We start from the raw sequence: 15,389 nt of genomic DNA on the forward strand, positions 1-15,389 counted from the left end.
TTGAAAATAGAGGTTTAGACTAGAAGTACCAATATATACCCTTAAAACTTCAGCGTGATATAAAAGAGATTCTAATCACAACAGATCATTACAAAGAAGAGTAAACCACTTTAAAAAAATTAAGTGTCTTAAATATAATAAAAAGGAATAATTAAGACTCAAACAGGAAGCTGCTGTTCTGACAGTTTAATGATGCTGAATTGGACTGAAAGAATTGGTTTTGCCATTAAAAGGCAATGAAAATCTGATCATTTCAAAATGGCACTAGGATCAGATCAAGTGGTTTTTTTTTTTTCTTCAAAATCAAATGCAGCAGAACCAGAACGAAATTGTAGAATTCACCTCAGAAGAACCTTGGAGTGTTTTGGATTCCTTCTGCTGCCTGGGGCTGAAGCTGTTATTTTATCAGACTGGCTTAACATCTTCAGACTAGGGTCTTCCTGGGAATTTATTTACCACATGGCAATTGCGGAAAGTAATGTGGCAGTCTCAATTGCCAGATAGAATAATAAAACATTGATGTACTTTCATGCTTATTTATTAAAAATAATAATAAAGGAAGAGGGATTTACATAACAGTATCTGGGGCATTATAGCCGATTACACTAGGATTTTTCCACTGCATGCAACATGTAAGTAGACTCTGATGTACTTTGGGTCTGTGGGTATAAGCACAGAGGTACGCATCCAAACAGTTAAAATGAAGCAAGCTAATCCTATGCTCACAATGCCTGTACACCTAATCTGCACATGCACTTACCATGTCTGTGTGTGAATTAACAGCCATTCATTTACTGTTACTCATTTTCTAGGCATTTGTGTCTTATGGCTGAGCATAACTAGGTGCACAATTACAAGCTTTTCACAGATTGCATCATTAGATTTTTAATTACCAAAGGGTCTGTTTGGTATCTTCTACCTGAGAATCTTAGGAACCAAACTTGGCTCGTTGCTGTGATTTGTATTGCCACGGAGAAATACGTGATTATGGATTAGACGACCTTTAAAGGTCCCTTCCAACTGAAACTGTTTTCTGATACTATTCTAGTTATACTTTAAAAATAAATCCAAGAAGGTGCGATGTTTTTCTTTATTACCTGGTGAGTAAATACCCGTTTAGGGCATGAACAGCATCTAACTGGAACACAAAGGCAGAGCTTTAAACAGATAAGCAATTAGAAATGACACAGAATAGTTAACAGTTGGGTTTTCCATCTTTGTGTGTTGTCCTGGCGCATCAGTGAAACCTTCAGTGCTGCTTTCCTCTACACTGTTCTTACGAGTGCTGCATGTTATACATGCGACGGAAAGTAGCGTTCTGTGCGTGCCAGCCCTGCTCCGAATTCGGTATGTGATCGCCCTGTGTTCGAACGTGCCAGGCGAAAACATCAGCTTCTACAGTGTGGGCTGGGTCCTTACAAATCGGTGGCCCAAATCTCAGAATGTTTCAGGGTGTGAAGAACTCATAAGTGTCTTGTCACCTGTAAAATCCCAGTGTCCAACCAACCAACCAGCCCCCCAAACCTCCCCCCCCCCCAGGGCTGCAGTCAGTCCCAGTGCTGGAGTTCTGCTGCCACCCTGTGGCGGCCGCCCGCCTGCGCCCCGCCCGCCTGCCGGGGGACAGAAGCACCCGGGGGGTGTCCCTGGGGGCTGCCGGGGGCCGCCGCAACCTGCTGCCCCCTCTGCCTGGTCTGCTGTTACCAGTCTTGGCTTGATTTCTGCTTGATGAATCTCAGAGATAAGTAGTACAGAAGCAGGAAGCTGCAAACGATGCCAGCGAGGACCAGGTAGCTGACGTAGAGAGGGTGGGAGTTCAGGTCCAGAGCCTCGGTGACCTGTAACCGCAGAAAATGCAAAAAATGGACCCAAAATTATCCTGCTGCATCTGTGAAGTGTGTTTCACGTGTGAGCTCCCCTGGCCCCTGCTACTGGGTTTCCAGCTGCGTTTCTTTTTTTTACTGCGTTTACTGGGTTTCTTGCTTTCAGAGTGGTTCGATAGCTGGCGACAGCGATGCCGTGTCTGGTGGCTGCAGTATTTCAGAGGAATTCGGTTCAGCTTCTGAACAACTGTAGTTGGGGCTTGTGTAGAAAATGGTTGCCCTTTATTCTTTTCTTTTTTTTTTTTTTTTTTTTCTTTCCACTAAAAATAAAGGCATAACAGGAGTAACTGCTATAGGGACAAATGTAAAATATACAGAGTGTAACATGATGTCACGTATTGGTTGCTAAATTTGAGGCCTACAACATCTACTTAAATCTACAGGCATATAACTAGCGCTCTAATTGGTTATCAAATGTTTGTAAGAATTTTTATTAGTGACTTACAAGTTCCCCTGGTATTTGAAAAGTAGTATTTCCAACAGTCATTTCATATGTGAAGTCATTGAACTGGATTTGCATCATGCTTTGAAAATTCCATCTGAGAAAAGAGATTTTGGAAACCCAAAATGGAACTGGGGAAAAAATGGCAGAAAGACAGACAGACATTGATACACATACACAAGACTTGAGACCTCAAAAACTGCTGTGTTGCTGCCAAACACAGCAGGTTTGTCTAATTTCTTGACAACCAGAGACTAAAAATATATAACAGTTCATTATCGGGCAAAATATACTTTATATTGTTACATGGAGATCAAAAATTAGGAGAGCGCTAGTATCTGTACCTTTCAAACTCCCAGTGTCAACTCTCACTGAACTCAGTCTTGATCTACTGAATATAGTTATCTTTGTTGAAAATTTTAGCAACCATGTAAGAATCGAGCCTTTCACTAGTGCTTTTTTGACCAAACTTCTTGTTACCTCATTCTCAGGTGGAGAAACTGATGGGAAAGGAACACTCTGACTCCACCATCACCACCCAAAAGGTAATTGCAAAGGTAGGAATCAAGCTGAGTTTTCCCATACAGGACATGCTCAGCCTCACAACCACCGGTTGCTGATGAAAGCCATCGATGTTTCAGTTCAGAGGGATGGTGGGACATTTGTCTCACCTGTCCAGAGGCTTTCCAGGCTTATCACAAAACCACCGCTCAGGTAGAATGATGTGAAAAGGACGTTGCCAAAGAAGGCTGAGAGCTGTAATGTTGGCAGCAGTGCTGCCACCCAAAGTGCCATCGCGCGGGCACTGTACACAGCCAGCCACACCGAGAGTAAGTTCAGCAGAAAATGTTCTGGTTCAGGAACAAGGTTTGCTAGCCAGTAGATAGGAACCCCATAAATTATAACAAAAGCACAGTGTTCTGGGAGCTCCCCTAAAATCTGTTCAGGAAGAAAAAACAAACAGAACGGGAAAAAAAAAAAAAAAGAGAAGGAAGGAAGGAAGTTGAATAATAATTACAAAACCACCTGAGATACAGCTTAATGGACTTATGGACTGTTTATGGAAACTACAGGAGATGCTTCTTTAGAATGCAATCATCTCCCTGTCAGGTGTTGTCAGTGGAAACCAATTCACAACAGAAATCGAAATCCTCACTAGTTTTTTCTCCAGTTGTGACAATTCCTATGACTAATTGTTAATTTGAGAGGATTCTTGTTACAGGTGAGATGTCTTGTTTTGTTACAGTTTTGGTAGCTTCTAAGAATTTTCTTCACTTTTCCTCAGAACTGGTGTGCTTGATAGCAGTGATACAGTTACTGACTCATGGCAACTGCATGTTTTGTCCAAACTTGGTTGAACCTAGTGTGAGATCAAATTTGAGACAATTTTGGCCATTGGTCACTTCCCCACTTTGTCCCAAGGGCAGTCGGGTTAGTAACTATTTAAGTCATTGTAAAACTAAAACATGCTTAGGATTTTCTCAAATATCTAAAGATACCTATAGAGAGTATTATTTTCCCCAAAGAGGTTGCTACTATCCTCTACCACTAAGGCTGTAACAAATTACATCGATTTCTCTATGAATAACGTGCAAGTTTTGTGACACAAGGCAAAGAATATTTTTCTCTGGCAACCACTAATAAGCATTTAAAATCTTGTGCAGAAATGGAAACCTAAATTACAGATGCCATGGCAGGCAGAACTCATCTAACAGTGGCAACATCACAAAGAAGGGATTATTCTAAACCTTTTCAAAAAAAGAGAATGTAATTTTTTCAAAGTCCTACATTTATTTCCAGAAACTCTGGCTTTTTATGCATTTAATACAATTGTTTGTCTCTGACCAGTACAGGCCTAAACAACTACTGGAAATGTCACAGTTAGCATTTTATTATTTCTGTTTTACCTTTGCTTTAGTATTTTAATATGAGTATTTTGCTTTAAAGATCAAGATGTAATCAAACTTTCAAAGATGCTTCAGTGAATGAAATATGCATGTAAAACTTTCGAAACCCTCAAATTTGAGTTGAGATTTCTCAAATTTTGGCCAAACAACCCAGTGAAAGATTCTTCTTTGGCTTTCCTGGGGTGGGGTGTCAGCCATGGCTCATGGCAATGGAGCTAAAGTAGTGTGAGGTTTAATCCATTAATGCCAAGAAAGCAAGAATGATAGCCTTAGCTGGCAGACACAGAAGAACAAAGTCTGATACGAATGTGAACGTTTTTACAACAAGGCTTTGGTTTGTTTGTGTTTTATAACGTTAAAGCCAGCTGTTGGTATTCCCTGGCAACAAAACCAATTACCTTAGCAAAGAAGTACGGGCTAACAGAGTACATTCCACCTTCCAAGTCATGATAAAGCATAGCTCTCTCTGAATGACCTGCAGGGTGCGAAGAAACAGGTTTGTTTCGTCCTAGGGTTGCATTAATAATTTTTTCACTGATTTAGGAATTTTCTGATTTTGATTGCTTGTAACATTTACAAGAAAACTGACACTTACATTTGGCAATAACATCCAAAATCACTGTGAATGGGATTAGTGCACCTATCATGTACAACAGGGCTGTTGTGTCACGAATAGAGAGTCTGGTTTTCTCATGGCCATAGTACAAAAATCCGATTAATAATGACATGAGAAGGGCCTCAAATCCATGGATTAATAACGTTGAAAGATCTCTGAAGTCATTGGAAACTTGACGACTAGGAAAACAGCGACATTGACCATAAGGTACAGTACTTACTAATGCTGGTAATATTCAGATGCGTTGTCCCAAATGCTCTGCTAAAATCAGTTTGTGGAACTTGCTGACTTTAAGTAGGACGGGAGGTGGGCTGTCTGTTTCTGTAAAGGATTTTGCCTAATCAAAGCTATTGAGCATCTGTAGCCGCCTAGTATTTCAGGTCTGAAATGCTGAAAGCTTGAAGAAAGGCAGCAGGGGTGGGACAGTTTGATTTCAGACACAGAAGCAATTACATCAGTAACAGAAGTCTCTCTGGTAAGGACCTGTAGCGTACACTAACAACAGCTGATACCAGTAGGGGTGTTCTACATGTATTAAACTAGTTGATCGTGTTTCTTTTGAGTACACATGCGTGAGACCCAACTGCAATACTCATCTATGCTGGCCATAATCAGTGAAGCCTCCTGGCTTCAAATGTGAGGCAGAGGTGTGAAGATGGCAATGCCTGAACCTACCGGGCGGCTGCCTGGGCTTGCTGAGGGTTGAATCACCACGCTTCACTTCAGTGTGGGTATCGGAATGGCAGTACCCAAATCTGTGACATGTGTTCCTGATTCTGGAGGCTTCTGCTGCTCCTGAAAGCCACGAGCTCCCAGTGATGCGAGCTGGAGCTGACTGTGTCTGGAAGGAGCCCTGGGGCAGGAAGGTGGGGCTGTACATCTGGCTGGCTGCTGTCCTGCTCAGGGGGCTGGGGTGAGCTGGTACAGCCCCATCTCCGATCTACGGCTTGCTCAGGCCTGAAACTAGCTCTGCACTTTCAGCATGCAGTCAGTTCTCATTTTGTGCTTTTTTCTTATGCTTTAAAATACAAATGGGCATGCTACATAACTGTTTATGTTAAAAATAAGGTTACCTTAATAATATAGTGAACTGCTTTAAGACTCCTGGTAACTGATCACTTGAATGGTGAGGCATGTTGATGGCCTCTTCTGAATTTAAATGGGACCTGCCCAAAAGAAAACAGAAAAAAACTCTGAAATCAGCACAGGCTGTAGCGGTTATTCCAGATCTGCTGTGTGGCGCTTTTCTTTACCTTTCTTTGCTGAATCTAGTTGCAACATTGTCTCCTTCAGTAACTTTCCATAAGAAATCATCAAAATCTTTGACTTTTTCTAGGAACAAGTTGGCAAGAGTATTTGCTCTTTCTTGGCTTTCCATCTCCTTTTCTGCAGTCTGTTTATCGATAGTGGTCAAGTCAACTGTAAGACATTATTTGACATGAGGCCACATGCTACAGATGTGAGAACTTTGTGAATCAGAGCATTTAGAATCAGAGGTTACTTTAGGTCATTAGTGAAGAACAGATTGTTAATGTGTATTTTGTCTTGGGAGATGTTTCTTACCTAGTCATTCAATGAATCACTGAGAGATTTCGTCAGTGCTTATTATAGTATTGTAAAACACTATTTCCAATTTATCTAAATTTAATATTGGCTTGGGAGGGGTGCTGACAATAAACACTTTGAATTCCCTTCCTGGCATGTAGGCATTTACAATCTGTTTTGTGACTTTAACTTAAATCATATGGGTTTTTTCTCCATCTGCAAAATGGTAGTTACCATCTTCTTTTGTATCTTACAGAAGTGCCATAAACTTTACCTGATACTGAGAAAGCCCAACAATAATATTATCTAAGGGCAACATAGTAGCAACAACAATAATTGACTTAGCATTATTTTATGTACTTCACAAAATGAACTTTTTTTAAAAATCAAAACAAAAATAGTATTTTCCAATGCTGACCTTCAGCGTAGAGTGACAGTACCTGACATTTTGCAGATGCTTTCTGAGAGAACTACCGCTGCACATTTCATAACTCCTTACATTGGGCTGATCACCTCTGTTCAGCCACTCAGCAGGACTCATGAGAAATGAGTTGCAATCTGTGCCACCTCTTCCCTTCTGCCACGCTCTCCTGTTTCTCTGTCAGACACACAGCCAGCATTGGTGTGTTTCCATCAGGTGCTGCTTCTTGCTGTGGTGTCCTCTACCACTTCCACCTTCCTGCTCCCATATTTCTCTTCTCTTCCTGTGGGTACTGACTCCATGCATACTGCTGAATGACCTCCCTTTCTCATCCCTCCCCATCTTCATGTCCTAGGGGTTTGTCTCTGTAACCACAGGCTGTAGCTACAAGTTTCCCCAGAACTGCCTCATATTCTCCATTCCCTTACTGGGGTGCTGCAAGCCTTCCTCAAGGCTGCACTTGGCTGAGGACTGCTCTGAACCGTGGTGGTGACAAAGGTCTTTTTGCAGGGCTTGACACTGAGGTTAACTTCTGTTTATCTCTGCACAGCTGATATGAGCTGACACTGCTTGCCACATAGGCGCAGCCAAAGAGGTTACTCCAGAGCACTGAGGTTGGTGTCTGTACAAGGTTTCCTAGCCAACTTGAGTGCAAAGACCTAAGGGCTGGACATGAACCAGTCTCTGTGGCAAGAGACTACTGTCATTAGTTTAACAGGGCCAGGTTCCCTTTGCATGTTGGGAAAACCAGAAGGAGAATGGATTTGAAACCTTGTAGTTAATGTTCTTTGAGAAAAGGAATAAAAGAATTGCCGTTCTGGTTTTGGTTTTCTCCTTTCCAACGTGCTCCATTGGGCAGCACTCCTCTTTCCTGTTTAGTGTTCCAGGTGTGTGTTATTCTTTGTCCTGGGAAACTAGCTTCCTACGTTTCTTGACTCAGAAGTCAGAGAATGGGCTACAATTGATCAGTTCACCCATGTCTTTCCCAGTGAGGGTAAAAGTTTCAACTGGCTGGAATATGGGAATAAGCTTGCTAAACATGGGGAAGAGTTGCTACACCTGGCAGGGTTAGAAGGAAGATTATTTAAACTTGATTTTTGTTCATACCTCTTGTTTTTGTTATGTTTCCTGTACTGACAAATAAGGATCTTACTAAAAACTGAAGCTGCTGCAGTATTGATTCGAGTCAGTTATAAGGCATTTCTAAGAGTTATGGTCAATAAAAATCAATCTTAGCTGATACACTTATGAAAGCAAATGATTTCCAGCACCTTTTTTTATGTCAGTGCTTGATACTAACCATAGAAATCCGCAGGATTGCTGTACCTTGGGCAGGGATAGCCTAGTTCTGTGAAATATTGTACCATGTCTCTAGCTGTTCCACAATAGACAGTGACTCCAGAAGTCATCAGAAGAACTAAATCAAACAGTTGGAAGATATCTGACCGGGGCTGATGAAGTGAAAGAAGAACTAATCTGTTTCCTCTGGCCAGTCTGGATAACGTTATCACAAGGTTATGTGCAGTAAAACTGTCCAGTCCAGATGTGGGTTCATCAAGTATGAGTATTCCTGCCAAAGACAATAAGTTTAGCTGCGGAAAGCAGAATGTTTGATTTGGAAAATATATTCTAAGTGAGATATCTAGTGCATGAAATCTCACTGATATATTGCTTTTTTTTAAAGTCCAAAGTATATTTCATACCAGCATCACACAGTATTCCACAATGGCAGTTGCTTCCACTATCTTACTGAACGTGATGACCAAGAGTAATTATTTTAAACCTTATCTTGCTCCCACTGGAAACAAGAATTTTCTTTATTTTTCATTGGGATGCAGATTAAGGTTCCTTATTAAATGTACATTCTTCTCTGCAGTTTTGCACTGCCTGTACCAGTATCATGTACATGAATATTAATTAATACAGTCGTACTCAATTTGTATCCTGCCTACCAAAATGTTTTAATCTAAATGATTGATATTTAAACCTCTTGCATTGTTCCTGTGTAAATACTCACATGGTATTGATTTAGATAGTTCCTCCTCCTCCCAGCCTGTGCTCTATTTTGCACCTGTTTGCACATATATATGAGATATGCACGTCTGCATTTTTTTGTTTGCCTTGCAGTTGTTTGTTATAAACGTGAAAGTGTTTTATTACTTTGCAGTGCTTGTGTTATTATAGAACTCAGTGGCCTCAATCAGCACAAGGTAATGTCTGTATACAGACATGGTTTCTGTGTTGAGAGGCATAACACGTTTGAAACGTAAATAAAGATTTACTTATATTTCCTAGAACTAATTATTTTTCACTTTAGTACCAGCACATCTATTCCTGAGCACCACTTCTTACAAAAAAAGACTTCTGCTTTCCCCATAATTACAAAAACATAACTTCATACAAACAAAAAATTCTCAGATCCATTTCCCAGTGGAAGAGTTGATGCGAAATCTTGCTCAACAACCGGCTCAGCCAAGATTAGTAGTGGTTTTGATATATATAAGAGCATATAGGGGATTTGGTCCTGCAAAATCAGCTACGGATCTAGCCTCACATTTTGCTTCTACTGCAGACAATGGAAGTTTGTAGTTCATCTGTGGCATGAACCAGCTATGTCAGTGAGTTGCACAAGAGCACAACTGACTATACAGCCAAGGAAATGACCTTCCCTGTTAAAATTTCACATGTAAACAGGCTGTGTTGGAGAGGAAAGCAATTTTGATGTTATAATAGGCCAGCAGCCTTCCAAAATAACTTGTGGCATGCGGTCAGATGAAAAACAAACCTCATGCTTGTATGTACAAAGCAGAGCACTGCTGTGAGGGTGACTTCAGGCAACATTCAGTGGTCTGAGTGATGGTGGTTTTGGAGAGCAATGGGTGAAGGCTCCCAGGTGGGCTCTGCCTGGCTCTGTCACTGCTCTTTCATTAGCAAAGGTGACAAAAGTGAAAGCAGGTTGGCTGCTGAAGCACTCCATTTAAGAAATTATTACTGTAATAATTACAGTGTTATCTGTGATCAGCACTGATTTCAATTTAAGCAAATGGACCAGCATGTGGTTACTGTGTCTAACTGGTGCAAAACCTGTTAAGTGTCCCGAGTATGAACACCTCGAGCTGCTCCAGGGGCAACCGTCTATATGAATCTTACCTGAAAGCTCGTGTCTTCGTGTACTGACCCATTTCCCCCAGTGGTCTGTGGCTGGCACAAGGAAAGTGTCAGGGCTTTGCCTACCTGGGTTCCAGAGGAGCTGCACACCGATGCTCACCCGCCGCCTCTCACCTCCTGAAACACCACGGAGATACTCGTTCCCTACCCTGGTGTTTGCACACTGACGCAATCGTAGTTCTGCTATGACGTCTTCTACCTGAGGGGATCCGAAGGGTAACAGAGATAAAGCAAGAGTTTATTTGCACATTCATCCATAGATAAAGCTGAAAATACGATTGATGTGGTTAAAATTCATCTGATACATCAGTGGTAACTGAATGAGACACTTAAAAACAAATCTTCATTTTAGAGATAACGTTGAAAAAGACTCAGTGATCAGCAATTTAGTTCTTCTTTCAGCCTCTCATGCTTTCTCTAGATTGTCATTTTTTATGAGCTTTTGAACAATTGCTGGTTTCTGTCGTGAAAGAAGAAAAAGCGTTATAATTCATAATCTACATTAAAAAATGCCAGATTAGCTGTTCTGACTCCAAACACACAGGATCTCTTGGATAATTCCTGTCAGACACATTTTTGACAACTTTATTTTTTTGCAACAGCTTAATTACCCTTTTTTTCCTTTGCGAGTCTGAAAAAAACTTTGGAAGGCGCAGTTTGGCAACGAACAATAATGTTTCTCTGACAGTCAGGTGAGGGAGCAGTCGGTCATCCTGCCGCACATGTGCTATGCATTTCCTAACAAGCTGGGGAGTGCTGGGTTTGTTATTGATCATGATTTGACCGGACTTGATTTTGCCTCCATGGTCCCGGCAGGTTATTACATCAAGCAAGGATGTCTTTCCACCAGCTAGAAAAATTGAAATTGAAAATTAGATTAATTTCCAAGGAATCATTTTGAAAAGTGATTTAGTTACAGACAGAGGATAGAAGTTTTTGTTCTTTAACACCTTTTCCCCAATGCTTCCTGAACCTTTTCCAAACCACAGAGACAGAATGGTCTTGAAAGAAAACACCAACTATAAGCTCATGTTCAGGAAATCTCCTCTGGAATGGAATATGTGGCTTTAACCTTTGTCATTTCTCAACAGAATTGGGTAGTTGAGCATTGCAGATAGCACCATGAACTCAAGAAACGAGATCTCTTTGTCCTCCTGTTATCTGTCTTTCCCTTTGGAAACACAGGTGGAAGGTGGTGTCCTGTGCTGGCTGCAGGGCTGGTGCCTAAATGCTCGGCAAGAGCTTGCTTTGTAGAGGGAATTGTGAATTCAGAAACAGCAGCTGGAACAGCTGAGTGACTAAGGTGCTGAGTGATTATACAAGCAATAAGAATCTTAACAATGACTGAAATAAAAATTATTATGACTGAAATAAGACAAAAAGTAATTTAAATAATTAGGAAAAGCTGGCTCATACTCAGAGGTAAGAAAAGTAAAACAATGAAAACAACACCTGCTTTGGAATTAAATAGCAAATGAATTTTTCTTTTTTGCTGTGTGATACTGTATGTAAACACACAGAGCTCTCTTATTATGATTAGATGTCATTTATTTCTAGTCTCCCTGTTGAAAGATTAACTCCACACCTGTTTCTTAATATATACATTTTAAAAAAGAAACCCATCCATCTGTAAACCACGTATTGCTCTATTTAAGAGTGACATATTGATTGCCATTGACAATGTGAAACCCATCAGCAGTTTAATCCATTTTCCTAAGGCATTTGATGAAAAAGATGATAAACAGCTTTTAGAAATAGTTTGACTAGTTTGCTGAAAGGGGTTTGTGCTCAGTGTATGTTACCTTACAAAGGTGCTATATCTATAACTCAATATGTTATTTCATCACAAGATTTTCCTTTTATTATTGAGAGAATTTCTAAGGTACAACTTCAATTACATTAAGGATATGCACTAAGAAAAAATTCCCATGGCAATGGGGGAAAAAAAATGTCTTTTGTAGAAATAAAGTTAAAAACTTCTTTGGCAAATATGCCTTGCCTTCGAGAGAGAGCTTCTTCACTGAATCACAGAGCTAACCTGATGTAAGTGGGGACGCAGCATGGGGGTGTTTACGTCCAAAGTATGAGTACTTTTTGCTGCAGTTTAACAGGTCATGTGTCTACTTCTTCCCCCCCCCTAGATGAGCTTAGACTGAGCTAACCACATGGGGTAAGCTCTTTCTCCATTAGTCAGCCTCACCCTGGAGAAAATTAATGCAGTCCTACCAGAAAATGCCAAAAAAAAAAAGAAAAAAAAAAAAAGAGAGAGAGGTAAGAAAGCAGAGACCCATTTGGCATAAAGCCAAACAGAAGAGGAGCTATCTCTTCTTCTCCGTAAGTTTCTTTTAATTAAATCCCAATGCAGTGGTTTATCCTATTAAAATCGTTTCAGTCTGAAGGGAATTTCTGGTTATGCTTATGCAAGTTACTGCTGACTTTCTTACAGGGTCTGGCCTCATTTGTCTGCTATGTTACTGCATAAGGTCTGCAATTGGCCTGGTTTGAATCTGAGCCATGAAGCTGATTCATGCACAGCAGAACTGGGACTGCAGGTCACAGTTATAACCATACCCCACTACAACTCAGGAAACAACTACCAAATGTGTACCAGTCATAACAAAATTGGTTTTGAAAGTAAATGTTATTTTTTTCTCCCCAGTCTCATTCTTTGTTTCCTCATACATTTTAAAGAGTGTATGTAAGTGACACATTTCCAATAGTTGCTTCTTAACCAGATTTTACCATTCAAAAGACTGCAGGTTATTGCTCTTGGCTGTGTATGTTTTATCTGAAAGTTGCTCAAATAATGAAATTTTTTTGTTCTTACCAGTGCTTCCTATAATAGCTAGCATCTGACCACTTTGAACTTTTAAATTCAGATTCTGGATTATTGACACATGAGAATGGGGATCTGATTTCCATGTCCAGGGCATTTTCATGTGCGCAAGGTTTTCATACCAGGGAATCTGGGATGCTGTGTTAACCTAACAAAGAAAGAAACAAGTCCCTTCGATTCAAAGAATAAACTATTTAGCGATAAATACCTTCAAAGTTATGATGTTAGAAGCAGAGTATATATTAAAATATTGTTAATGTCCAGAAATACATGGGGAAAAAAGTTCTTTTGCAGCCAAGTATGGTTTCCATGCTTTGCTGCTTTTTCTATTAATCACTAAAGCCATCTCTGTCCTCTGTTACTTTAGTAATTTATTGCTATTGTAGTTTTTAAATGTTTAAATTTTGTAATATAATTTGAAATTAGACAAAACTGAAAATTGTGAAATCTACTTCAGATGCCGTGGTGGCACAAAGCAAGATGAAAAATTTCACTGGTTCCCTGAAATCCTCCTTCTTAGTCATCCTTTCGTTGTCTCCTTCCACATACTCATTCTTGTCAGCAAGGGCTCCCACCATCCCTAGCTGGACAGAAAGTCCCTCTGCCCCAGCTCTCAGAGGAATAATTTGGCTCAAGACTAAGAAAAAACAGAGCCTAGAAACAGATGCCTTTCCCTGTCTTATCCCCCAGCTTTACTAGATATATTTACAACGGAAGGCTTAGCCTGTTGTCAGTATTGCAGCCAAAATCATGGTTCTGCTCACAAAACTGTGTATTTCACTGTGTGAACTCTGGTTGTGAACTTCAGCTTTGTTCGGCTTTTAAAATAGCTTGCATATAGAAACAGGAGTTGCTGGGTATGCTCCCTGCTGAAGGAGGTATATAAATTACAACTTTTACCTGGTAGTTGAGTTCTTTGACCTCGAGAACATTTGATTTTCCACTGTATGTGAAATACAGGCTGTTATCTTCTTCAGAGCAAAAAATAGTATCCTGGGCATTGGTCTGGAAAAGTTATTAGGTTAATTACCATAGTTAATTACAATACCTGAAGTGCTGTTAAAATTTGCGTTCAGAAAAGGTGAACCACAAAGGGAAAGATATTCTATGGGATATAACAGTATTGTTGATGAGTTACAGTAGTGCAAAAGCCTGAAGGGTTGAAATGAGTTATCTGTTAATCAGCGTGAAATGTACTTTGTTCTAGCAGCATATACGAGGGCCAAACATGCTGTGCTATGCTCTGTTTGCTTTCAGTTTAAATGAAATCACTTTCAAAATGGAGATACATGTCATGCCACTAGAAAGAGGTTGGTCTCTTTCTGTTTTTGAGGAAAAAAAGTACTGTCTCAACAATGTTGGTCTACTGGATCAAAATGGCACATATTTAAGTTTATAAGTTATGGCAGCTAAAACTTAAGGTTCACTGAAAGTAAGTTCATTATTGAATTCCACAGGGACTCGTTAACTTGGAGGCTTTGCGAACAAGTAGGTGTGCAACCGCAAGCACAGTCTTTTTTTCTCTTTTTTTAAATTCACAGTGCTGTCAACTGGAACTTTGTGTTCTGAGATACCAGTTAAAATAACAGACTCTCTACTTGGCTTGGTTAATCTTCTGCATATAGCTGCGATTACGAAGTCTTTGTTGAGGCAGCTTTCTGGCTTTGGGTTTAATTCTGTGCGTACATCTGTAGCTTTTACTCCAGACAGCCACATCTCTCACACAGCCTTGTGCTTTTCCTACGAGTCGGGCTCATACCCTAGCCAAGGCAAACGTACCTGTTCCCTGTGTAGCAGACTCTACCCATGCCTGTGGTATCTTTGGCAGATGGTGACCACAGTTCTTGTGTACACCTCCCACCCTCACAGCAAACGAGGCTGATTAACCTTTTCAGCCTAGATACACCCCAGAAAGCAACTTGACGCTAAGCAGCCTGAAAAGCCATGTTAAAGCCTTCCAAACTCCCCCCACTGCCAAAGCACTCTACGCTCTTGCTTAATTTGAACTTAATTTTTAAAAAAGCAGGTGCTCCGCAGCAAACAGGGGCAGCCAGTTTTACAGCCCAAAGGCACATTTTGGGAAAGCCCGTCCCAGTGCTCAGGGACTTTCTGCTCCGTGCATGTCTTTGAGGGTGCCCTCCCTCAGCTCCGCTGCCGCGGCATCTGAGCACAGTTTGTGTGGCACCAGGGTCCCTGGGGGTGAGGGTGCCTCGGGTCCCCATTGCGGAGCGGGAGGAGGGCTGGAACGAGGAGCAGGGCTCGCTGCCTGCGAACGCGCAGTCGGCAGGCTGGTCGCCCGCCTCCACCAGCTCCTCCGCCAGCTCCGGGCAGCTCTGCGGCTGCGGGTGGCTGAGCCCGGCGGGTCCCCCCCTGCTCCCCACAGGTCTCACTCACCGGCAAGCCCTCGTGTGCCACCTGGCTCCAGCCGGCACCGTCCAGAGAGAGGTTTTCAGTGGCTTCCTTCATGCTGGTGGCGCAAGGTCTCGTTCTCTGCGGTGGTTTGACTCTTGGCTCTTTGAAAGCTGCGGGAATCCTCTTGGTTTTGAGTTCAGGGCCCTCCAGGTGCCTTCGCTG

At 41.3% G+C, this 15,389-nt stretch overlaps 1 protein-coding gene across 2 annotated transcripts; it reads right to left on the reverse strand.

Moving 5' to 3' along the window:
* Positions 1 to 522: 522 nt before the first annotated feature.
* ABCG8 (ATP binding cassette subfamily G member 8) lies at positions 523 to 15,302 on the reverse strand. 2 transcript variants are annotated; one of them, XM_037405696.1, is made up of 13 exons: positions 15,210 to 15,302; positions 13,716 to 13,820; positions 12,807 to 12,963; positions 10,591 to 10,829; positions 10,046 to 10,178; positions 8,112 to 8,381; positions 6,099 to 6,264; positions 5,919 to 6,011; positions 4,825 to 5,024; positions 4,628 to 4,704; positions 2,994 to 3,261; positions 2,326 to 2,453; positions 523 to 1,835 (listed from the first exon to the last, which is right to left on the reverse strand). In XM_037405696.1, exons 1-13 carry the CDS (start codon positions 15,279 to 15,281, stop codon positions 1,698 to 1,700), a joined length of 2,046 nt encoding a protein of 681 aa, XP_037261593.1. In that variant the 5' UTR covers positions 15,282 to 15,302; the 3' UTR covers positions 523 to 1,697. The 2 variants fall into 2 exon arrangements, with proteins under 2 accessions (XP_037261593.1, XP_037261594.1); XM_037405697.1 differs by lacking the exon at positions 523 to 1,835 and having other exon boundaries at positions 2,326 to 2,419.
* Positions 15,303 to 15,389: the final 87 nt, after the last annotated feature.

Source organism: Falco rusticolus, chromosome 12 (assembly GCF_015220075.1).
Source record: "Falco rusticolus isolate bFalRus1 chromosome 12, bFalRus1.pri, whole genome shotgun sequence".
NCBI classification, from domain to species: Eukaryota; Metazoa; Chordata; class Aves; order Falconiformes; family Falconidae; genus Falco; species Falco rusticolus.

Bases quoted from the DNA above. Each gene is read 5' to 3' on its own strand.
- ABCG8 (XM_037405696.1), bottom strand. From the start codon at position 15,281: ATGAAGGAAGCCACTGAAAACCTCTCTCTGGACGGTGCCGGCTGGAGC. The intron at 8,382-10,045 runs GTAGGCAAAGCC...TGTCTTTGGCAG, and splicing joins GCAGCTCCTCTGGAACCCAG to GAATACTCATACTTGATGAA. The intron at 4,705-4,824 runs GTAAGTGTCAGT...CGCACCCTGCAG, and splicing joins TTTGGATGTTATTGCCAAAT to GTCATTCAGAGAGAGCTATG.